This window comes from Cavia porcellus, unplaced genomic scaffold, assembly GCF_034190915.1.
Source record: "Cavia porcellus strain 051 isolate PalLab524CR breed Dunkin Hartley unplaced genomic scaffold, mCavPor4.1 scaffold_3, whole genome shotgun sequence".
In the NCBI taxonomy this organism is placed as follows: Eukaryota; Metazoa; Chordata; class Mammalia; order Rodentia; family Caviidae; genus Cavia; species Cavia porcellus.
Window position 1 is genome coordinate 38,842,100 of NW_026947486.1, and position 25,916 is coordinate 38,868,015.

Consider the following 25,916-nt stretch of genomic DNA (forward strand, 5'->3'; position numbering starts at 1 on the left):
AGACCAAGTGCTATGAATTGGCTAACCACCCATTGGCTAACCACCCTCAAGCAAAGGGCAACAAAGGCCCACCTTGTTTCTGTTTCTCAGCACTATGTACTTAATGACCAATGAGCTAATCATAAATGAACTATAAAAATCTGTCAAAATTCTGACTCAGTTGCACAGCTTTGCAAATTCCCTCTGCATTGTGTTGCTGGGCCAGCTAAAATAAAAGCGCTTCTTTTAAAAATATGTCATCTTGTCCTGTTTTTCATCTGGGGGGGTCTTGCCCCATTTTTCATCTCGAGGGGCCTTTTTTGGGGGGAGTACAATATCTACTCAGAATAGAACTAATTTCCATGCATAGAATAACTCGGTAGGATTTCAGAAGACAAATGATAAAAGCAATCACTCTGAAGAGGAAGTGGCTTTTGGATCAGAATAAAAGGAACACTTAATGAGGAGGGAAGGAGGGATTGAAAGAGGAATGGAAAAAAATCCATACTATGTCATATACAGGTACAAAATCTCTATGATGAGTATGATGACTATGCATATCTAAAATATCCAATAAAATCTGATTTAAAAAACAATTTTCACTGAGTAGCACCCCTTTTTAAAATCATGTTCCTTTACAAAAATAAAATTTTATGAAAAAGGATCTACAGATTTAAATCTAAAGGTATCTATAACGTATTAAGAATAAAAAGTTGCAAAGTATAATCTGTGTGCAATATAATCCCATTATGTTTAGACATTAAATAAAACCAAGAAATGTGGATTAAAAAATAGACTTAATAATAAGCAAGCTATTTTCCAGAGTTCTGTGAGCTGACCTAGCAAATTATCAAACTGGGAGGATGGTCTTTGAACCTGAATTGTGGCCATCAGAAGGGTGGGTTACTGGGAACAAATACTTGCCAGTATCTGAAGGGAAGGCAATCTTATGTAACTATTACCAGATGGAAGGTCTCCTGGTAATTATTCCCAGGTTCTTGGTGTCCTAAACAAAGAATTGGACAAGAGACACAAAATAATGCACATTTATTGAAGGTAGAAGAGTTACCCTCTGCAGGGAACAAGCAGACTGGTGACCAGAATCAGAGACTCTGAGGATAAGGGAAAAGGTCTTATATCCAAAATTCCTAGATTGGCTTCTCTTGCATGCAAATAAAGCATTTGATAATTGCCCTATCAAAAAATCAATTGGGCCAGATGTGGTGGTACACACCTATAAACTCAGAGGCTGAGGCAGGACTGCTACTTTTGAGTCCAGCCTGAGCTCCACAGTGAAACCCTGTATCAAAATGAAACAACCTTGCTTGCCCTGAAACCAAATTTAAGCTGCCCTATCAAAAGACTGGCTTGGTTTCTCACCAGGACTGAAAACACTACTGATCGGTACATGCATGGTACTTAGGAGCTATGGAGTCATTGAGGGTCTTACGTTCTGTACATCCTTCTGGATTTTTTCTGACATATTCCACTAAGTTGTCTGGTTTGCCTCAGCCCTTTTCTAAGGACGGAGCCCTAAAACCTGTGGAGTCTTATGCTAATGCTGGTATATTAAATTTTCATTACTGAGACAAAATACCCCAAACCCACAAATTAAAGGATAAAGGACTTATTTTAGCTCACAGTTTGTAGATGTTTCAGTCCATAGTGGGCTGGCTCCAAGGCAGTGTGTCATGGCACAAGAGAAAGTTTAGGGCATGGCAGACAGGAACATGTCAGGTTTTCTTCTTTGTTCCTTTTAATTCCATCTAGGCCAAATAAACCTATTGGTTGGAGTCACTCACAGCCAGAGCAGGTCTTATGTTTTCAGTAAATCCATCAGCCACACGAAGTACTGGGCTAAACCAATCAGTAGACTGATCCAATATCACATACTCATGATCTAGTCACTACCAAAAGACCCTCTATGAGTACATGAAAATTTGGGGGCACTTTGGATAAGCCATAACAGCAGGATAGTGTCAGTACTAAATTGTAGGACACTGGCAAGTGTCACAGAGAATTAGAGAATTGCTTCGTGTGAAAAATCTCCACACATTTGGTGTCAGAAGCATTTAGAGTAAAAATAGCTGTATATTATAGTGACTTTTCTTCAGATAATATAAGGTTAAAAATCTTTTTTTACCTTATTGTATCACCATGGGCAGGTCAGTCTCACTGAACCTTAGAAGTTTCCTAAAATGGAAAATGAAAAGTCTACTCTCCATCTTAAAAGAATTATGGCAAGGATTAAATGAGAAGCCCTTATAAAGTACCCCCAATCCAAAGTATATACTTGATAAACAATCCTCCTTTTCTGGCAACAGAATATAGAGTGCTATGCTGCACTGAATGTTTCCGACTGCAAATCAAGCTCCTTTCCTGTATACAACCCAAAGACAGAATGTGACAGTGTGTGTCAAAACAGACATGCAGATAGCTAGTTTGGAGAAGAGAAGAAATGTTTAATGGTGAGTGAGGAATGGACTAATGGTCAGCAAAGTGACTGTGGGCAGGTAATCAGAGAATGAAAGCTAGCACAGTTACTTTCTGTGTTAAAGTGAAAGCATAAGCCTTAATGGGGACGTTTTCGATTTTAAATGCAATACAAACTCTGGCCTAAACTAAACAGGTTTCCATATGCTTTTTCCAGAATCACCACAGTTAAAGAAAGTAAATGGAAATCACTAGAGAAAAGTAACTTTAATTTTCTTATCTGAATTGTGATATACAAAGGTAATTTCTTTCAGAGTAAACAGCCAGAATAACTTTACAATAAACTTCAGGTCTGGCATGGTGGTGTGTATATATATAAAATCCCAGCATTCTGAGAGGATAGGGCAAGAAGATCACAAGTTCAAGCCCTGGACAATACAGGGACTTACCAAGACCCTTTCTCAACATAAAAAAAAATGAGTTCAAATCCTAATACTACCAAAACAACACAAACCACAGTGCTCTTTAAGTTTAGAGTATGTCTAAAAGAAAACAGTAATATTCCAGTGAAGAAATATTAACCTGATGCTCAGAAAACAATATGTTGGGGTACGGGGAATAGGAGGCAGAACTTGCTTTATGAGATTTCTCTTGCTTAAGGAAACAAAAATTGACTCACTCAGTTCTACTTTAAAAACTAAATAAACACATGGGCATGGTACACACCTAATAATGACAGCACTCAGTCAACTAACTAAATCAAGGTTTGTGAGTCATGGCCAGTCTTGGCTATCAAAAAAAAACATGAACAAAACCCCAACAAATAAAATTACAATATTTTCAAGTGTTGTTAAGTTGCTTATACAAACTCAAAGTCCAACAAATAAAATTACAATATTTTCAAGTGTTGTTAAGTTGCTTATACAAACTCAAAGTCATGAGCATGACTTCAGGATCAGAACTTTTTATGTCAAGGGCTTTAACTAGGCAGTTTAAGGCCTCCTGTATTTTTCCACACTCTTTCAGTTCTTTTCCTCTAGTTACAAGAGTCTCATAGTCATTTTCAGCCTCAATTGCCTTATCCTGGGGAGAATTAACCATGGGTCCAACAGACAAAGGGTCAGGGTCACCAGAAGAGGTATGCAGGCTAAAACCTAGTGACTCAGACATAGTTGGCCCAAATGACTTATTTTCTGAAGACAGCTTTTCTCCAGAAGGAGCTTCTGTATTCTCTGAAGCTTTATCACTGCTTTCTTCTGCTTCTTCTTCCACATCATCTTCTGTGCCCTCTGCTTTAGTGCTATTGTCAAGTCTTTCCTCCATATCTTCCACATGATCTAAAACCACATTAATCAAAGATCGCCTAGAAGCCAGAGATCTCCTAGGGTTTATAGACTGATTTACACTTTCAGGTATTTTAGGTGAAAATCTAGGTAAACTGTCATCTTTGGGAGTAGAAGCATCAAATTGTTTCTCTGAGAATTGAAAGAGAGACATATTGAATGGACTTATGCTTGAAGTACCTTTAAAAGAAGCATCCTCATCTTCATTATCTGAAACAATCTTTCTAGCTTTGTTTCTGTTTTTAACACGAACTATCACTTCTTCTGTGTCACTGTCTTCCTTAGAAAAATCCAAACTGAGACATGCTTTGCTGTGCACAGACTCTGTCCTAGAATTAGCTGCAGAGCCATACGAGCTATTTTCTTTCTCAACATACTCCAAAGACTGAGTGGACAGATTTTGTATATTGTCCGCAGAGTCTTCCAGGAAAAGATTGAAGTCACATGCATATTGAGGTGAAGATGCTAAAGGTTCCTCTTCTGACTTGGCTTCATTTGCTTGGGGACCCTGTAGTACACTATGAGATGTTGATGATTCATCAGATACTTCAATAACAGATACATTTGATTTTGTGTTTTCATTTTCATTTGTTATGGGATTGCTGGGCCAGGGATTGCAATGATGTAAAATCTCATCATCTTGTAGATCTAAACTTGGTGCAAGACCAGCTTTGACTGATTGGCTAGCTAAATAATCAAAACTTCTCAGGGGATTCTCTTGCAGTGTCTCTTGCTCAGGCGGTTGTTGTAGTACTTTTTGCAGATCTTCATGTTCAACTGCAAAACTTTTTGCGGTTTCTTGCAAAGAGGCAGTCCAGAGTTCTTCAATACTCCCAAACTCCTTGGGTAAAGTAGCTACAGAGTCAGTATGAAATGTATTTTCATATGAGTGCATACCATCTTGTAGCACGGTCATGTGTGTTTTTATGCTGGAGAGTTCTTGATCATCAATGCTTACATTTGCCATTTGAAAACTGATAGCTTCTTCCTGTGTAGGATGAATAGTTATAAGAGGTGAAGACCAAAGCTGTTGTTTCTTTAATGTAGGGCATTTCTTTTTTATTTGAGAAGATAACAGAAGTGCTGGTGGCCACACTCCCTCACTTCCCATTCTTTGTTTTTCCAACGTATTTTGAGACTCAGATTCAACAAGGAATTGAGCTTTCTGAACTCTTTGTTGAATATACTGAGATTCTTGTATCACATCAAGCTCTTCTTTAACAGACAGGTCACATGTGTATATCAAATCATGGTCTGAGATTCCAGCTATTCCTAGAGAGTGTAGGTAGACAATGTGTTCATCTAGGGTCTTATCAGAGCTCCTCTGAGCAGCATGCAGAGACTGAAGCTGCAACTGAGTTGCAGATTTCTGGAGATCCTCAATCATGAACAGCTCTCTTAACTCTTGTTTACTGAAATAGCGAAATGGGTTCTTCTTATCACCAGTAGTTTGTCTGATTAATGAGCCCTTGAAAACCTGTCTTCTGTATATTTTTTCTTCTACAGTCCCACAAGTGATTAGCCTATAAACCACAACATTTTCTTTTTGCCCAATTCTGTAAACTCTATCCACAGCTTGAGCATCAGTTGCAGGGTTCCAGCTAGGGTCAAAAATGACCACTCTAGTTGCTGCAGTTAATGTTAAGCCAACACCACCTACTTGAGTGGTAAGCAGAAAAACAGAATAATCTTTATTTTGCTGGAATAAGTTAATCCTTTTTTCTCGTTCCAAAAGATGAGTGACTGTGCCATCAATTCGCAATATCTTAAAATGCTTATTCCTTAAGAGGCGTTCAATGATGTTTAGAATTTGTCTTGATTGAGAAAATACCAGAGTTTGATGCCCTTCATCTCGCAGTCTCTTCAGCAGGTCTATTAAGAATATCATCTTTCCAGATTCTTCCATCAGTGTATCATCAGTTACATGAGAAATGTCATCTATACCTAAGGAATTTTCTTTATTTTCATCTTGAGCAGAAGTTTTAGCAGTCTCTAGATGCAGCAAATGACAAGCCCGTGTAGACAGCAGCCTAGGATGATCACACAGCTTCTTTAAGACTCCTATTTCAGCCAAAGGTGAACATGTCTCCTTTAACAACTCCTTGATGTGATCTAAAGACACAAATTTCCTGTATATTTCTACTTGCAATGGTACAAGACGTATCCAAATGATTAATTCATTTTTCCTAGAAAGAGAAGGCATTTCACAGATGGCATCAACACCCGAATTCACTTCAGTATATCTGACCTCTGAGATGTCTGATTTTTTCTTCTGCACTACTTCTTTAGTCCTCCTGAGAAAATAGGGTTTTATGATTTCCATCAAGTTTTCAGATATCTTAAGTCCCAAGGCTCTTTCTCCTGGAGTAGCATCCTTCTCTCTTGCTCTAACAATAGGATTTTCATACTCCATTTTAAAAGTTTTTAATGTTCCTAGCAGGGATCCTTGGCAAGCAAAATCAAATAGGGACCATAGCTCTTGTAAATTATTCTGGATTGGAGTTCCAGTAAGGAGGAGGCGATTACGTGCAGGGACAGCACGAACACATATTGCCGATTTAGTAGATGAACTCTTTATCTTATGTGCTTCATCAAGGATGACATAGTCCCACACAAATGCTTGGCCATTAAAGCTTGAAAGCTGTTGCCAATTGTTGATTAACATTTGGTATGTAGTGATAATGACGCCATTCTTTTGTTGAACCCGGTTGAGGCTTCTAGTACGTTCATTCTTGCTAGGGCCATGAAAGGTTTTGACTCTGATTCCTGGGGTCCACTTGGAAAATTCTTTCATCCACATGCTGATGAGATTGGTTGGCATGATTAATAGCACATGATGCACCAGTGAAGCATCAAACATACCAGAAAGGAAAGCAATGATTTGAACAGTCTTCCCTAATCCCATATCATCTGCCAAGATACCTCCCTTTCTTTCATCCCTGTATAGACTATAGAGGAAAGCTATACCTTCCTTCTGGTGCTCAAACAGTTGGTTGTACAGTTCTCGATAAAGTAGCAGGCCAGAGTTGCACACATCTGTAAATTCATCATCATCTTCATGTTTTTCCAACTCCTCCAAGGCTTCCTGTAGCTTTTGAATTCTGCTCATCAGCTTTTTATTGGGAAAAATGTCCTTTGCCAAATTGAAAAGCTTAAGTGCTTCCTCCAGATCTCCATTCTTAGTTGCTTCTTTGGCTTCTTTCACATATCTACAAAAAAAGACAAAAATGGATAACAAGTCAGTGTCTCCCGAGATCCAGCCATGGTGGTTAGGGGGCTGAGCAAGAAAGCAACACGAACACGCTCTCCTTTTTGGTAATGGGCAGCGGCAGCGTGAGTGAGCAGTGGGTGCACCAGAGAACAAGTCAGTGTCTCCCAAGATCCCACCATGTTGGCACTTAGGGGGCTGAGCAAGAAAGCAACACGCCCTCCTTCCGGGTAAGTGGCGATGGCATAAGCGAACGGTGGGCGCACCAGAAGAGAACAAGTCAGCATCTCCCAAGATCCAGCCGTGGTGGAACTTACGAGGGCTGAGCAAGAAAGCAAAGTACCCTCCTTCCTGGTAAGCGGCAGTGGCGGCACAAGTGAGCAGCGGGCGTGCCAGGAAGAGAACAAGTCAGTGTCTCCTGTGAGTCTACTGGCACTCAGGCTGAGACTCAAACATCCCATTCCCCCATTCGCCCCTCCCCCAGTTAGCAACTGATGGTGTCCAGGACTGCTGGAGTTGATAGCAACTAAGGCACATAAAGCAACTAAATGCTTGTATTATTGGGTTGATTAGGCTGACCTGGGCCAAAGGTCTGAGCATCTCTTGGGAGGATGACTGTAAGCAATGTAGCAAATATGGGGGATTTCCTTCTATTTTGTCTTTGAAGGCAAATACTGTTTTCAGTTGTGCTTTGTTCTGATTAACTGTTTTGCTCATTCAATATTCTGTTTTGCTAGGTTTATTAATGTTTTGTTTTTGGTTTGATTTTGCTATACCTGATTGAATAGACAACTATTGTGAAGATAATGAGATATACTATGATACCTATTACTGTTATCCCAGTATCATGCTGTGAAGTTCTGTACCAATTTCACTGCATTGTCTTGATTGGCTTTGTTCTGTCATGTTCTGTTGTATTTTACTACCTTCAAAAAAAGGTAAAATATATACACACAACATTGAAAGGAAATAGACTGAACAGTCAGACTAAGAAAGTTTAGAGTCCATTTCAGAATCTAAACTATAGCTGGGCTTTTAATATCTTCAATTCTGGATAAGATAGGTTAACACAGAAAATGCCACAAGAAAGCCATCATACTTAAAGAATTCTCCAAACTTAATAGAAAAACCATAGAATCTAGTTAGACGATAGGCAAAAGACATGCACAGAAATTTCACTCAAGAGGCTATACAGATGGCATATAAATACATGAAAAGATCACCAACATCACTTAACTATCAAGGAAGTGTCAATTAAAACCACAGTAAGCTGGGCATGGTGGCACACAACTGTAATCCCAGCATATGGGAAGCTAAGGCAGGAGGATCTTTGAGTTTGAGCCCACCTCAGCTATATAGTGAGACCTTGCTTCTAAAATCATAAAGAGAGTTTGGAGCATATATTGCCAGGTATGGTAGTGTACACCTATAATCCCAGCACTTAGGAAGCTGAGTCAGGAGGATTGCTGGGAATTCAAGGTCAGTATGGGTTACATTATGACATCTTGTCTCAAAAAACAAAATATGGAGCACATAAATCCTATTCTGTAAATGTGGGCGGCACACAGTGACATCCTAACAAAGAGCACAGTGTGGTTCAGTTGGATGGAAAAGTAACTTTATATTGAAGAAACCTGGCAAAACAGTACCTCAGCCAAGTGATCCAGGTCAACATTAAATGGATTGTGTCTAGCTGTTCTCCCAAAGCCTCATGCAGTCATAGGTGGAGCTCTTTCCGTTGACCAGATACAAACATTTCCCTAAATCATAGTCACTTAGCCTGTCAACAACCCCATCCTACACACCACCCTTTTGAAACTGGCTTCAAAAGCCTTTCCTTTCTGCAGAGGAACTTACAGCCTTAAATAATAAGCTGTTCTACCTGGAAAAGCCAGTAAGCCCTACTACTATATACCTAAGCCCTCAAATCTGGCTAAACATGAAATATTTGCAAATCAGCAGGTAAAAGACTAATGCTAGATTTTCCTTGATGGAGGGCTCATTATTGTCATTTCCTATGAGCTGGGTATGGTGGTGCACACCTGTAATTCCAGCACCCAGGAGGCTGAAGCAGGAGAAGTCACATGAGTTCGAGGCCAGCCTGAACTACACAGTGAGACTCTTTCTCAAAAAAACAAAACAACAAATAGACCCACAATCCCTATAATGTTCTTCTAGAATGTGAGGGGTAGAAATTTTAGTGGCAAAGACCCTGACTCAATAAAACTTTGTCACATGCAATGCAACCAGAGCTACTCTTTGTTTTCTTTTTTTAAAGCCAGTCAAATTTAGCAGTGGGGGTGGTGGTGGTGGTTACTCTTTGTTTTCTAACCTAGCTACAAGACACTGGGTCTTTATGGAGCTGGAGGGGCCTGTTCCTGTCAATCTCAGTACATGTGAGTGGGATTATCTCTGTCCTTCCCACAGAATTCAGTTCCCTTATCCTGATCCAGCTCCCTTATAGTTTCCTGACATATATCTATGTCCAGCTTCCCTGTAAAGGTACATTTGGGTACATTAGACACATGGGATATATCTCTTGATTATCAATAAAAATAAAAATTAAAAAGCCAGGCATGGTGATACACACCAGCACTCGGGAAGCTGAAGCAGGAGGTTAAGTTTAAGACCATCCTGAGCTACAAAGTGAACTCAAGGCCAGTCTGAACTGCATAGTGAGATCCTGACTCAAAAAAAAAGTTAAAAAACTTTTAAAAGGCCAAAAGCCAGGCATGGTGGCACATGCCTGTTATTCCAGCACTCAGGAGGCTGAGGCAGGAGGCAAGTTGGAGGCCAGTTTGAACTACAAAATGAGTTCAAGGCCAGCCTGAACTGCATAGTGAAACCCTGTCTCAAAAAGACAAAAAAGGCCAATAAATAAATAAAAATCAAGCCAGGCTTGGCAGCACACCTCTGTAATCCCAGCTATGTGGCAGGCAGAGGCAAAAGGACACAAGTTTGAGACCAACCTGGGCAACTTAGTGAAACCCTGTCTCAAAATAAAACACAGTTGGTTGTGGTGGTGCATATTTGTAACCCCAGCCCTCAGGAGACTGAGGCAAAAAAGAGGATTGCCACAAATTCAAGGCCAATCTAAACTACATAGCAAGACCCTATCTTAAAAAAGAAAGAAAAAGAAAAAAGAAAAAATTGGCCTTGAAATATATAGCTCTGTGGTAGAGCTATAGTTACCTAAAACACTGTTATATAAAGCCCTGGATTCAAATCACCCATATCAAAAGACCAAAAAACCAAGTGAGAAAATCAAATGTGGCTGATGAAAAATGGTCTGTAGATCATACCAGGTGTAGTGATAGACATCTGTAACCCCAGCAATTTCGAAGGCTTGAAGCAAGATTGAAAGTTTGAGCCCTGCCTGGACAACTTAGCAGGACCCTTTCTTAAAACAAAAAAAATCAAAAAGGGTCAGGAATGTAGCTCAGTGGCAGAGTGTCTCTTGAATTCAATCCTTAGTACCTAGTACCCCTCCCCAAATGCAAGTGACCTGAATGCCACTACTACAAATCGATCTATTTAAAGTCTGGATCATAAAAGTAGTAAGCACTAAGGAGTAATAAAATCCAAAATGTGTAAATTTTGTTGTAAAAAAGAGAGGGAAAAAAAAAAAGAAAAAGAGCCCTAACGGATATAACAGCAAGTGTGTTTAGGGGTGTTAAATAGCTGACTATATCAATGTTTTTGGATCATTGAACACAGCTGTTTGCAGTCTCCCTGTTTGAATGTCCACCTTGTATTCTTTGATACTGTGATTTGAGGAACTATTTTCAAGATGATAATATGTAATCTACTAACAGGTGATTTCTTACTGTTATGTTTTTTTTTTTGTTTGTTTGTTTTGTTTTTTTGTAGTCCTGTATTACGTGTACCCTTACACCGCTTTGGTTTGTTTTGTGTTTTTCTCTTTTTCCTCTTAAATAAAAAAAAAAAAAATAAAGTCTGGATCATGGCAGAACTAGGCTGGGGGGATTGCTTCCTTTTAATCTTGCTTCCAGGAATGATAATTTTAATCAAGGTAGGAAATATTTTACCATAATCACTTATAACTACAAACTTCACATTATTAAACAGTGATCCCTAGATAAGTTAGAGGAGAACACAGTTCACATTTCAGTCAAACAGCAGGTATTATTATTTGATAATTAGCTTTTCCAAGCTGGACATGGTGGTACATGTCCATAATCCTTGTACTCTGGGAGGCTGAAGCAGAAGGATCATAAATTCAAGCCCAGCCTGAACAATTTAGTTATTTAGCGAGACCCTGTCAAGAAGGAAAGAAGTTGAAAAAGAAAAGAAAGAACCTTTTCCTATCTGAGATAAATATTTTTTAAAAATACTACTTTATGCCTAGCATGGTGGCACACATCTATAATCCCAACACTTAGGAGGCTGAGGCAGAAAGATTACTGTAAATTCAAGACCAGCTGGGGCTACATTGTGAGTTTAATGCCAGCCTGGAATACATAGCGAGACCCTGCCTCAAAAAAAAAAAAAACCAATAGATAAATAAATAAATGCGTCTTAACAGCCAAAAACTAGGAAAAAACTAAAAAAAAAAAACTAAAAAAAAAACCCAAGTCCAAATTGGATTAATAATCTATGGTAGGGGCTGGGGATTTAGCTCAGTGGCATAAGCACCTGCCTTGTAAACTCGTGGTTGTGTGTTTGATCCCCGGTACCAAAAAATAAGCAAATTTTTTTAAAAAAATCTATGGTTGGGGCTGAGGATGTGGCTCAGTGGTAGAGGGCCTTCATATCATACACGAGGCCTTGGGTTCAATCCTCAGTGCTATACCACAAAAAAACCAAAATAAAAACTAGTGTATTTATACAAAACATACAAAGAACTACTACTCAATAGTAAAAAAGAATAAATCACATGGATAAATGTATACATGAAATTTATATGTATGAATCTTAAAACCATTATGTTGAGCAAAACAAGGCAAGCATAAAAGAACTGAAGCAGGGCCAGGGATTTTATCTCAGTGGTACAATGCCTGCCTGACAAATGCAAGGTCCTGAGTTTGATTTCCGATACCCGCCTCGAAATAGAAGCAATGTAGTTTCATAAGCATGAAGATCTGAAGCAGGAAAAATAAATTTATGGTTGAAAACATAAGAACATGGTGCCTATGGAAGGGAAAAGTAGGAGTTGCCCAGGCAGGGGCATGAAATATTTTCTGGAGTGGCAACAGCATTCTATACTTTGTTAGGGGTTTAGGTTACTCAGATACAGGCATTTGTCAAAATTCCTCCAATGTTCATGTAAGATTTGTTTCTTTTCTATGTAAACTGTACCTCAAAAGAAAAAAAAAACCTTAAATACAGATACTATATTCCTTGTTTATCAACTGTTCAAATCTATGACCAAGGTATGCTGTTTAGATTTATGATCCATCATTTATTTTTGCAGAGATCTGCACATCTTGTTTATAGAACCTCATGTCTTCCTTTTGTATAGTACACCTTGTTTACATAGTACTGTAATTCTTATTGATTGCACTGTATAGTATTATAGTTTTATATTGTTACACATCTAAGTTATACAAATAAAAGCAAAGCCAACAAGTTGGAATTTCCTTTCACCATTTCTTTGTTCTGAATATTGTAATGTACACACTATATACAGTTCCCCATTTAGTGATATTCATTTAACAACCCAGTATCAGGATCATAACTGATCATTAAATGAGGAGTGTCTATACTGAAATCTAGTTAATAATTTGTATGTAGAACTATTCACAGAAAAGTACCCTAATGTTTGATTTACTTTCAAATGTATCCCCCCAAAATCTGGTGAACTGACATAATCATGCACTAAGAACAGATATGTTATGTGCAAGGCTGGGGGTGGTGGCACATGTGTCTATAATCCCCGCACTTGGGAGGCTGAGACAAGGAGATCAATAGTTTGAGGGAAGTCTGGGCTAATAGCAAGACCCTGTCTTAAACACCAAAAACAAAACAAAGGAATGAAAAGAATGGGTATGTGCAGATCTCACTGCTGTTGAGAACTTGCCTAGCATGTGTGAGGCCTTGGATTCAATCCCCAGTTCCCAGAAAAATAGGTACATGATAAAGCCAGTAGAATAAAATGCCAGTAATTACATCTAGGTGGTGGGTCAAAAAACAAAACCAAAGACTGCTTTGCCTATACCTACAGACTGCTGCCTCTCAGTTAGAAGATACATAAAACTGGATTTCTTACACACTTCCCTAAGGTGACTGTTATAAAAGTTACTGACAATATTGGTAAATCCACTGGCACTTTTGGTTCTTTCTTGACCTTTTTAAATCTGCAGACCACCACTTCCCTCATGAAGTTTCCCCTTCCTTTTGGGCTCAGCAGCACAAACCACTCTCCTAGATGTCTTCCTGCCTCCAACCATTCCTTCCCAGTCTGGATCTTGAATTGCTCTCTCTCTGCCTGTTCCTATGTAAATGTTGGTACTCTTAACATTGTCAATACCCTTCTGACTGGATGTATTTACTCTAACTCTATGTATTTATCCACAACACTGCATAGTACCAGGTTGAAGAGAGTTCCCTAAAAGTGCATGTGGATTGGAACCTCTTTGCAGGTGTAATTAAGATTGAGATCACACCAGGGAAGGGGTTATTCAACATAACTGGTATATTTTTAAGATGTAAATTGGGAACCCAGCATAGTAGAAAGCACTCTAGTAGGCTGAGGCAAGAGAATCATGGTTCAAAGCCAACCTGGCATACATAGCAAGACCCCCACCTCAAAAAATAAAAAGTAAATAATTGGGACACACAGAGAGAATGTCATATAAAGATGGATGTAGAGCCGGGCATAGTAGCACATGCCTATAATCCCAGCACTTAGGAGGCTGAAGCAGAAGGATCACCTTGATAAATTCAAGGCCAGCTGATTAATCAATCAATCAAATAAAGATGAAAGGAGAAAATGGAATGATGCATTTACATCCCATAAAGCTACAAGGATTGCCAATAATCTTTCCAGAAACTAGGCCAGAGTCATGAAACATTCTCTCTATAGCCCGCCAATAAGAAACTAATTCTGTTGCCATCTTAATTTTAGACTTCAACCTCCTTAACTACAAGAATAAGTTCCTGAGATTTTTAAAATTGTGGTAAAATATATAAACACAAAATCTGCAATCTTTAACCATTTCTAAGTATACAATGGCTTTACATTAATAATGTGCAACCATTACCACTTTCTCTTTACCCAAACAAAAACTCTGCACTCATCAAATAACAACTCTTCCTTACCCAACTCCCCAGTCCCTGGTGGACAACTGACTTTCTGCCGTTAAGTACTTGCCTATTCTAGATCTTTTATACAGGTATAATCATAATCATCTGACCTTTAATGTTTGGCAATGGCTAACCAGATAACCGTGGGCTGAAAGATTAAGGAACTGCAGGTACTAAAGGTCTCTATCTACTCTAAAAGAGCTTATTATTGTTTCTGGAGAATTTTTTACTTCAGACAGACTTTATCCCAAAGGGCCAGTCAGGATATTAACCACCAAATGTGTCCTCAAATAATAAAAGCTTTTTTCTTACTGAGAAACACTGGCTACAGTGCTTCACCCATAAAGTATTCATGATAAAAATATTGAACCTTGTTGGGCATGGTGGTACACATCATTAATACCAGGTACTTGAGAAGCTGAGGCAGAACATAAGTTTATGCCTAGCTTGGGCAATTTAGCATGACTCTGTCTCAAAATTAAAGTTGAAAGGGTTGAAAGTATAGCTCAGTAGTAGAGCACCCCTTTATTCAATCCCCTGTCCTAAAACAAACAAATAAAAAAGCCCTGAAATTTAATCTAGAATTAAATTATAGAAGTAGGAGAATAGGGCTGGGGATTTAGCTCAGTGGCATAAGCACCTGCCTAGCAAGCGCAAGATCCTGAGTTCAATCACCGGTACCACCAAAAAAAAAAAAAAAAAAAAAAAAAAAAGAAGTGGGAGAACAAGTTTATGAAACTACAAACAACCTATCAGGTTAATTCAAATCACTGGCATAGAAATAAAAGCTAAGAAAGAAGTTTTATATTCAAAGAGGCTTAAGAAACAACCAAATGTAGCGTGAGAACCTTTCTCAGATCCTGATTCTAAAAACATCGTGATAAAAAAAAAAAAAACACTTGTAAACCGTGTGTGGTGGCACACAACTGTAATCCCAGCACTAGAGAGGCTAAAGCAGGAGGATCACCATGAGTTTGAAACCAGCCTCCGCTACATAGTAAATTCAAAGGCAGCTTGAATACACAGTGAGACCCTGTGAAACCAAACCTTTGGAAACCAAAAAAGATAATTTGAAAAATTTGAATATAGATTGCATATTATATATCAAAGGATTACTTTATTTTGTTATGTGATTACAACATGTTGCTTTTGTAAGAATATTTTCCTTTTCTGAGATGTGTATTGTAGTATTTAACGGTGAAATGCCATGATACCTGGGAAATGTACTTTTCTTAAATTGTTGCTTTGTTTCAAAAACACCCACACACCATGAACTTTTTCACCAGTGGTAGAGAGCTTGCTTAGCATGTATAAAGGCCTGGGTTCACCCCTAGCACCACTAACAAAAAATATATTCACCAAACCCCCAGTTTTTCAGCAACTGGCTCTATTTAGTACCCTAAAGTCTAGTAGTTGCAAAATGCCTGGGTGTACTTGCCCTCATCACAGCTCTCCAGGCCCAAGGCTCTCAAGTCTTCCTGTTTATGGCCCACAGCTCCATTATCATCTAAACCCAACAGCCATTAGGGAAGAACTTAAAATAATGAGATGAATGAAATGACAGGACCTTTTTTCCATTTTTTTAATTCCTTTTACATACATAAAAGTTCCAGATATTGCCATCATTGTCTACACATTTTTCTGATTTCTTTTTTTTGCAGCTTTTTTTCTTAATAGTACTAGGGATTTAACCCAGGGTCTTTGCAATGAGTTATACACTAAGCTCTTTTTAAAAATTTAATTAAGTTTATTGGTACAATTTAGGTATATACCATGATAACATTCATCACGGGAATTTGTACCAGTATGTGATATACCTTGATTTTTTTACCCTGTTCAATTTTGTTTGTTTTGGTACCACTCTGAGTTCGAGATCAGCTTGGGCTTTTGTAGAGTTCAAGGCCAGCCTGAACTACACAGTGAAACCCTATCTCAAAAAAGACAAAATAAATAAATAATAAAAATATATATCCTAACTTTTCAATTGACTCAGCTCATCAACTCATCTTGATAAACTGTAGATAAATAGTTACACCATTGTTTGGAATAAAACCCAGTATGGTTTCTTGAGTAGTAAACCAGGATGATTTACTTATTTATCTAACTATTTTAGAGACAAGGTTGCATTAGATTGGCCTCAAACGCCTGAGTTTAAACAATGTTTCTTGAGTCCTAGGGAAGGTGGGACCGGCAGTATATTGCTGGAATAGCAATCTCAAATGCATATTCCTGAAAAATCAGCAATCCCACTTTCAAAGTGTGTATTTAATACAGACATTGGGAAGTAGGAAAAACATGTCCAAATGAAAAAGGGGAACAGGGGAGGGGGGAAGGGGAAGATAAGGAAGGGAAAAGGGAAAAAGAGAGTAGAAGGAAACATGGAAACTAAGTTTGTGCACATAGGGCGGAGAAGAAGGGTTGAAGAGAGGGGAAGAGAATGAGAAAAAGAGAATAGAGATGCATTATGTACAGGAACAAATTTCCTATAATGAATGTGATCAATATGTATGACAAATACATACTAATAAAAATAAAATGTTTTTAAAAAGTATATAAGAAGTGTACAAAGGCTAGTCATTATAACTGAAGTTGAAAGGTTCCTGCCCTAGTATAAATTACTGTACAATTATGGCAGTGGTCTAACATGGTGAAAAGCCAAAGTAGGAATGCTTACCACTTCCTCCTTCTTTTTCAGCCCTAATTGCATCTCCCTTTCCTCGTTGCAGGCAAAAAAATTCCAGTCAGTTCCTCACACAACATCAACTCCCACTCCAACCACCACTGCCCATCAGAGATCATATAACCCTCTACTTTTATATCCTTTGAAAGAGACAGCCCAACCACCATGGGTTTTGTGCTCCATTCCACATCCTCAATAAAACCTATTCTTATTGTACATTTAGCTTCTCTATTGAGCCAGAACACTAACATTTTGGTGCCATGATTCAGATGGCAGAACATGTGAGCTCTTGGGGGTCACTCCTAGTTTAATCTCCACTGCCTTTCCTTCCCCCCGGACCAGTTTATTTGCCCCTACTAATCCACATGCAACACCAACCATCCTGAATCATCACAGGTGAGCTACCATCTGATGTTCTCTGCGTCCATCCCTAAAATTCACAAGTGTATGTCAGAAAACCGACCTGTTGCCGTCCCTGGACAGAGAGAGCAGTTTTCATGTTCCTTGGGCAGCACAGCCCAAGGCAAAACTGTTAACCTCTTGTTCTCTGGGACCCCACCCCGCATTGTCGGTGATGGCCAATGAGAACAACTGGGACCTTCTGTGTCACATGTTCAAAACAGGTGATGGCTTCTTTTGATAGGTGTGATCCAAGACAGCTTTCATGTTCCTTGTGGGGGACTAAGGCTCTTATGTCCCCAGGCAAAGTTGTTCTCTCAGCTCACTTATAATTCAATCATGGGCACCATTTCCTGTTTCCCAAAAAAAAAAAAAAAACATCTCTGGAGTGCCTGCTTCATAACCTTGGTGCTCTTGACCTCAACAAAGCTATAAAAACACAAGAAGCTGATCTTTTATTTATATTTTTGTCACAATGGCAAGTTGGCCACAACCCATTATTTTCAGGCCTTTCTCACTTTGAGGATGTGTTCTCTCTCATTCATTATTTTCCCTTTCCTCACCCCAGCAGTCTCTAACTCTTTCTTTATTTCTTCTCCCCAATCACAGACTCCTCAACTCAAGCCATTTATGCCATCAGATGGCCCTCCTTCTTTTCCCACTACCCCTGCATTGCCATTCTCCTCACCGCATTAGCATTCTTGGTCTTGCACATTTCAACCACCTAGCAGACCACGTGGTATTTGACCACCATCTTGTGATCCCCTATCACATGATCTTGCCTTGCAAGCAGGCAGTTGTTGAGTTCGATCCCCGGTACCGATAAAAAGGAAAATGACAAAAAAAAAAAAAAAGAAAGAAACTAAGGATAGAGATTATCTGAACTGGAGGACAGATCTGTAATGTGGGAGCATGAAATGAAAAAGTTCTTAAAAATAACAATGAAACAAACAGCAATAATACAAAGGCTAGAAGATGATAAGAGGATCTATAACTTAAGAATTAAGAATGTAAAGGAAGAAGTAGGGACACAAACAAATGAACTACAAAGGCTATTCACAGAAATAATACAGGAGAATTTCCCTAATTTAGCAAAAGGTAAAAATACTCAGATGTATGAGGCATACAGGACCCCAGCCACCTACAACCCAAACAGAGCTACACCCAGGCATATAATAATCAAAATTCCAGAAATCCAATACAAGAACAGACTATTAAAAGCCTTCAGAGACAAGAAACAGATCACTTACAAGGGAACACCCATCAGAATTACAGCAGACTTCTCGGCACAAACCATCAAATCACGAAGAGTGTGGGAGGAAATAATTCAGGCTTTGAAAGATAATAACCCCCAGCCAAGATTGATATATCCTGCACAACTGTCCCTAGAAATTAATAGAAAAACAAGGTGCTTCCAGGATAAAGAGGAACTAGGGGAATTTGCAACCACCAATGCAACTCTACAGAGAATACTGCAGGATATCCTAAAAAAGAAAAATATGAAGATTCCAGAAACAGTGGCAGAGAGGTCACAATGAATGGAGCAGAAAGCAAAATGAAGACAAACTGACAACCAATGACAGAAAAAGAGCTCAACAGAAATGAGGCAGAAAAGATGGTAGAAACAGCTATTTTGGAGAAAACAAGACATCATAATAGCTAGTGCTGATTTAGTATCATCTTGTTTTGAAGTCCCATCAAGCTTTTGTTCTTCTGTCTCCATTGGTCTTAACATGTTGTATCTTATTGGATATTATTATATGTAATAATATAAACAAAAATTTTTATAGACAAGGAGATTATACAGAAACCATTGTTCATTTTCTGTTAGTTGGTTCTAAATACCCTGTAATACTGTCATTCTCTTGAATGGTTTTACATTGTCGTGATATGTTTGATGCTACAGTATATGAAGTTATACTCAAAGATTTCAAGGAAAGAGACACTATGGTAACTACTTTTATGTCAGTATATCTTGTGGTGAAACACTATTTTGCTTAACTGGTTATGTTTTTTTTTTGTCTTTTTCCTTTTTATCGGTACCGGGATCGAACTCACGACTGCCTGCTTGGAAGGCAGGCGCTTATGCCACTGAGCTAAATCCCCAGCCCCATAACTGGTTATGTTTTGACCTGCGCTGTTTTGTTGTTATGTCCTCTTTTTATCTCAATCTCCTTTTTTTATTATTTACTTTTTTATCTTTTTAATTAAGGGAAAAAATAAATAAAAAATAGTAGGATATATTATAGTAACCCACTTTGATTTCCTATTAACTTGATTTGAAATCCTGTATTGTTCTCACCACCTTGTTTTGACTGATTTTCCTCTATTCTGTTTTGCTTGACAGTACCAAGTTTGAGAGTATAGGCAATAACTGTGAAGACAATAAGATTCACTCTGACGCCCATTCTGGTTGACTATTACCTTCTTTTGAAGTCCTATAATGTCTCCAATGTTTTGGTTTTATTCTTTACTGTTTTGTTCAATTTTATTTTAACTGATGATATAGGCAATTCTTTTTAAGATAGCAAGAGGCATTATAGTAACCACTGCTGATCACCTTGTATTCTGTTTTTATATTATGTATTATGTCCATCCTTTTGATTTGCCTGACTCTGTTTTGTTATGTCACATTTGGTTTTATTCTCTTCAAAAAAAGTAATAAGGGGGCCGGGGATTTAGCTCAGTGGCATAAGCACCTGCCTTGCAAGCAGGCATTCGTGAGTTCGATCCCTGGTACTGATGAAAAAGACAAAAAAAAAAAAAAGTAATAAGAACTGTGGGAGTAATAAAACCCAAAATGTGTAATTGTCATTGTACATGAGAGGAAAAGAAAGTGCTCTAAAGGATATAACTGCATGTATATTTAAGTGTATAAGATAGATAACCATATTACTGAGTTTTGTTGGATCACTGAACAGAACTGTTTGCAGTCTCACTGTTTGAATGTCCACTTTATATGCTTTAATTTTGTAACATGAACAACTATTTCTAAGATGACAATATGTAATCTATTAACTAGTGATTTCCTACTGTTTTTTTCCTGAAATTCTGTATAACTTGTATCCTTTTTCTGTTCTTTTTTTTTTCTTTTTCTCCTTAAATAAAATTCTTTAAAAAAAGAGTTTATAGGCATATGGCTCTCTAGCCATTATTAGTCATTAGTTCTGAACCTACCCCACACCGCACTGGGGAGTTTGATTGCTTGTTGGTGGTCCTGGGGATTGAACCAAGGCCTTTTTCAGTGAGTTACATTTCCAGTTGTTTTTATTTTTTATTAGACTGGGCTCAAACATGATCATGCTGCCAGGCTCCAGATTTACCTTTCCATACCTGTTCTTTACTAACGGACAGAATAAGCACCCCTTAAATGTAATGAACACCATAGCAAGCTTCTCAGCAGAATGCTGGCAGGAGTTTCCAGCCACTGCAGGTGGGGATAATATCCTGTGGCACCCACTCCTAGCCACATATTCCCAACCAACTCCTCAATAACTCTGAAGCCTCCGCCTGGCCTAGGCGTAATCTTCTCAAGCACTCCACATGCAGGTTAGGTCCTGGAGACCTCCTTCCCACCACAGCCACCAGTGTCCACTCCCTGGTCCCAAGCCCTCCTGCTGTCCAGCGGCCTCGGAACTTCACATCAGCTCCAGCCTGCCCAAAGCGTGGCTATCTCTGCTAGCCAATGGGCTTATCCATACCCTCTCCCCGTTTGCTCTTTCTTGAGGCATCACTTTAGCCTGAGTACACTCCTAGGTTTTTTCAGACCTGATCACATTCATCTGTATACTAAAATTCCTGTTTCAATTTACTATGTGGTTTCTATGTGCTGACAAGACCCAGAATGATACAGTGAAAGAGGGGGAAGGAAGGTGGGAAATGAGACTGGGTGACAGGGAAAGAAGGGGTGACAGAAAAAGAATGAATGATAGAGACAGAAGTGGAGACCATGAGTAACCAAGAAGGAGGAAGGGGTGACAAGGGAACAGAGTGGGGAAGATGGCAGAGTGACAGAGGTAGGATGGCAGAAAGCAAGAAGGTGGCAAAGTAAAGAAATAAAGCCAGCCAGTAGATGAAAGTATGAAGAAGAAGCAAGTGTCACAAGAGGCTACATAACAGTACAGATGAGGAGATGGTGGGTGGGTGATAGGGAGTGTGAACAGCAAACAGGATGGCTCAGAGAGGAGCTGATGGTCAAATATCACCACCAAGGGAGAACATGAGTGACACAAGAATCACCATATGTGACAGAACATGAAGGTATGTCACAAAGAAAATGTGTGCAAGCCAGGCATGATGGTACATGCCATCTCACCTGGTCTGGAAGCTGAAGCAGGAGAATCTCAAGTTCAGCTCAGCCTAGACAACTTAGCAACTAAGTAAAACCCTGTCTCAAAATAAAAAAAAAAAAGGGCTGGGAGTGTAGGTCAATGTGAAGGCCCTGGATTCAATCGTCAGTACTACTAAAAAATTAAAAGGGCTGAGTATGTAAATACCATGTGCGGGACCTCAGCTTTAATCCCCAGAATCACACACACACACACACACACACACACACTTTTGTGCATTACAGATTAACTTCACCATCACTTAAACCTCTTTTGAGACCAGGGATTTAGCTCAGCAGTGTAAGCACCTGCCTGGCAAGCGCAAGGTTGTGAGTTCGATCCCTGGCACCAAAAAAAAAAAAAAAAAAACCTCTTTTGAGTTTTTCCAATCACTCAAAGGTGCAGCTTGCCAGGAAAATCCATTCAGAGACTGGATTGGCAATGCTGATGGCACTGTGTAGAAGCCCCTGTTTGAAACAAGCAGAGTTGCCTCAGAGCTCAAAGGGGAAGGAATGGAGGGAGAAAGCAAACCACTTAGCCTCAGGACCTAGGCATGTATTGTACCTACAGGCAGCAGACTGAGATGTCCCACACCAACACCAATGACTTTGGAAAAAAATGAAAGTTCTATTCATTGGTTCAGATCTGGGGAGCCTATGTCTCCATATTTCCGAAACTGCTTCTTCTTTGTATAGCCCTCTTCTGGTGGGAATGGGTATCCAGGGGGAACCAGTGGCCTGAGCACATACACCTTAGCTTGCTGATGAACAAGCTATTTGAATTGCTTGGTGAAAACAGGCTGTTTTGTGAATACAATGATTGTATGTTAGTATCAAGGGAAAAAAATTCTATACAAAGGAAATAATCAACTCAATAAAAAGACAACTATGTACACAATAATTTTGGGAGGGAGGGTGGTACTGGGGAATTAAAACCAGGGCCTTTGTCCTGAGAGGCAAACTCATCCCCTTTTTACATTGTTACTTTGAGACAGTACCTTGCTAAGTCACTAAGTTGCCTAGGCTGGGCTCAAACTTGACATTTTCCTGTTTCACCTTCCCAGAGTACTAAAATTATAGGCATCGGAGGAGTGGGAATATAGCTCAGCGGCACAGTGCCTTCCCATAAAGCCCAAAGTTGTGAGTTTGATCCCTGATACTAAAATAAAATAAGATTATAGGCATCATCAGGTGTGGTGGCAAATGCCTATAATCCCTGTACTCAGGGCACTGAGGCAGGAGGACCACCACAAATTCAAGGATACACAGTGAGTTCAAGGCCAGCCTGAAATACATAGTGAGAACCTATTTCAAAAAATCAAAATGCTAGATGTCATGGTGCACACCTGTAATCCCAATACTCAGGAAATTGAGGCAAGAGGATTACAGGAGTTTGTGGCCAGCCCGGGATGCATAGTGAACTCAAAGCCTGCCTGGCCTGTTCAGTGAGACCCTAAACAAAAAAATTAAATTAAATAATAAAATTTTTAAATGAAATTATAGGTGCCAACAGGCCTAGCAATTTAAAAAAAAGATATAAAAAGGCATCCTGGCATGGCAACTGGTACATGCCTGTAATGCCAGTTAGTCAGGATGCTGAGGCAGGAGACAAATTCAAGATTAGCCTAGACAATTTAGGATACCATCTCTTTTTTTTTTTTTTTTTGGTGCCAGGGATCAAACTCACAATCTCGAGTTTGCCAAGCAGGCACTTATGCTGCTGAGCTAAACCCCCGACCCCAGGATACCATCTCTTAAAAATTAAAAATAGAAGCCAGCCAGGCATGGTGGTGCACACCTGTAATACCAGCACTTGGAAGGCTGAGACAGGAAGATCACTGTGAGTTTAAGACCAGCCTGGGCAACATAACCAAATTCAAGGCTAGTATGCACTGTATAGTGACACCCTGTCTCAAAAAAAGAAAAGAAGCTGGGCATGATGGCACATATCTCATTCAGGAAGCTGAGGCAAGAGTATTGCCTCATGTCCCATGGCCAGCCTGGGCTACATAGTGAATTCAAGGCCAGTCTGAACTACATAGCAAGATGCTGTCTCCAAAAAATTTTAAAAATACAACTACTGTATGACTCAACAATCTCACTTCTAGGTATATAGCTAAGCATTTAAAATCAGTATGCTTGGCATATCTGCAATATACATGTACCAAATCCCTACAATGAATGTAATCATTATGTACTGCAAACACATACTAATAAAAAGTTATAAAAAAAGAGGCATCTGCAGTTCCATGCTCACTGAAGCATCATTCACAAGGCAAGATATAGAAACAGCCTGTAATCATAGCACTCAGAAAGGCTTGAGACACAACATAAATTCCAGCCTAGCAAGGGCAATTTAACAATTAGTCAGACTCTATCTCAAAATAAAAAAGGGCTGGGGATGTTGCTCAGTGTGAAGATCCTAGGTTCAATCCTTGGTACCACAAAAAAAAGGGAAAAAATAGACATAACCTAAATGCCCACTGACAGATAAATGCACACCTGTAATTCCAACACTTGGGAGGCTGAGGCAGGAGGAGTATTGTAAGTCTAAGATCAGCCTGACCTACAAAAAGTGAGCTCAAGGGCAGCCTGAACTGCATAGCCAGACACTGTCTCAAAAAAGACAACAAAAACAGAAACAAAATGCATGAATGTACATACAATGAACTATTAGCCTTAAACAGGATCCTTATAAAATGATATAACAGATGAATATTGAGGACACTGTACTAAGGGAAACAGGTCAGACCGTGACAAGTACAGAATGATCCTGCTTAAATAAAGTCTTTAATGCAGTCAAATTCATACAGAAGAACGATGCTACAGGCTGGGGAAGGGGAAAATGGTAAGTTGTTTATACTGTAGTTTTAGTTTTGCAAGGTTAAGAGTTATACAACAATAAACACCATTGAAATTGTTAAGGTAAATCTTACGTGTATTTTACTATAATTTTTTTAAAAATAAAAATGCTCATTCCCTCTCCATTCTTTTTCCCCAATAAATTTTCCTACTCTTTTTGTTTATTTTTGTGTACTGGGAATCAAACTCAGGACCTGGCGCTTGCCATGCAGGCACTTATGCCACTGAGCTATATTGCCGGCCCAATTTTCCTACTCTTAATAAAAAAAACAAACAAAAAAAAACAAACACTCATTTCCACACCATCACGTGGGCACCTCATCCAACCACGTGGTGAATACTTATTTGTTTCTCAACACAGTGTTGAGAATGCTTATTCGTTTTTCCCCTTCCTTCTGGGGAAGTTTTCCCTTTGCTCAGCGACTTTTACAGCTGGCCATTCGACACTGAAGCAGGAGGATCGCTACAAGTTCGAGGCCAGCCTGGAGTGAGTTCAAGATGAGCCTGAATTACAGAGCAAGACCTTGTGTCAAAGGGAAAAAAAAACCTACACGGATTTTTATACTATATTTTAAAATCTAAAATAAAAAAGGATCAATCAACATATATATCATAAATCCTTCCAAGTCGGGCATGGTGGTGGCACACACCCGTAAACCCAGCACTCTGAAGACTGAGGCAGGAAGCAGGTGTGCCGTTAGTTCGAAGTTAGCCTGGGGTACACAGTGACGCCCTATCCACAAACCACAGACAATACAGTTAACCGTTCTCCATCCAGAACATTAGACTACCAAGAATTAGCAAACATTAAAGAAGTATTGTATTGGTTTGAAGGTTCCTTTGCATTTCAATCTGGATTATATGCAATTTGGCAACTAGGGGCCTGTTTTATTCATCTCTTTACCACGTATGCCTGGGGCTTGGTAGACTGGAAAGACTCAAATTGAAGTTCTGGTTCTCAAAAAAAAAAAAAACAAAAAAACAAAAAACTCATATGGTGGATTATTTGGCAAAAATGGGGGGTGAGGGATGGAGGCAGCGTCCAGGGCTGATCTCAGGGCCTACTCCGAGGTTGCCGGCGCGCATTTCTCGAAGCCCTGCTTGAATAGTTTGGGGTCCTGGGAGGGTCTATGGGCCCGTCCCTCCCACCCTGCGCCACAGTCCACGACCTACACCCGCCGGGCGGTCCACACATACCTCATATAAAGGGAAGCCTGCTTTGAGTTCAAGGGCTCAGCTTCCGCCAAACCGTAAGACTCCATGACCCTCGGTTTCGATTCTCGCTATCCCGCCGAGTTTGAATTCCGTTTGCTCCCGCCCCACGCAAGATCCTGCGCAAACGTGGAGTCGGAGCCCAGCGTCAGTCTCGAAACGCCAATCCGCAGCCCCAGGACACTACTGCCTGAGCCCCGCCCACGA

The 25,916-nt window shown here is 39.4% G+C and overlaps 1 protein-coding gene across 1 annotated transcript; it reads right to left on the minus strand.

Annotated features, from left to right (window-relative positions):
- Positions 1–1,009: 1,009 nt before the first annotated feature.
- Ercc6l (ERCC excision repair 6 like, spindle assembly checkpoint helicase) lies at positions 1,010–25,916 on the minus strand. Its single transcript, XM_013153743.3, has 2 exons — positions 25,695–25,916; positions 1,010–6,964 (listed from the first exon to the last, which is right to left on the minus strand). The coding sequence occupies exons 1-2, from the start codon at positions 25,757–25,759 to the stop codon at positions 3,313–3,315; spliced, it is 3,717 nt and encodes a 1,238-aa protein (XP_013009197.1). The 5' UTR covers positions 25,760–25,916; the 3' UTR covers positions 1,010–3,312.

What these genes read in the sequence shown, in the direction of transcription:
- Ercc6l (XM_013153743.3), bottom strand. Translation starts at nt 25,759, where the DNA reads ATGGAGTCTTACGGTTTGGCGGAAGCTGAGCCCTTGAACTCAAAGCAG. An exon ending in CAGGCTTCCCTTTATATGAG is followed by an intron (nt 6,965 to 25,694) that starts GTATGTGTGGAC and finishes CTTTTTTTGTAG; the next exon opens with ATATGTGAAAGAAGCCAAAG.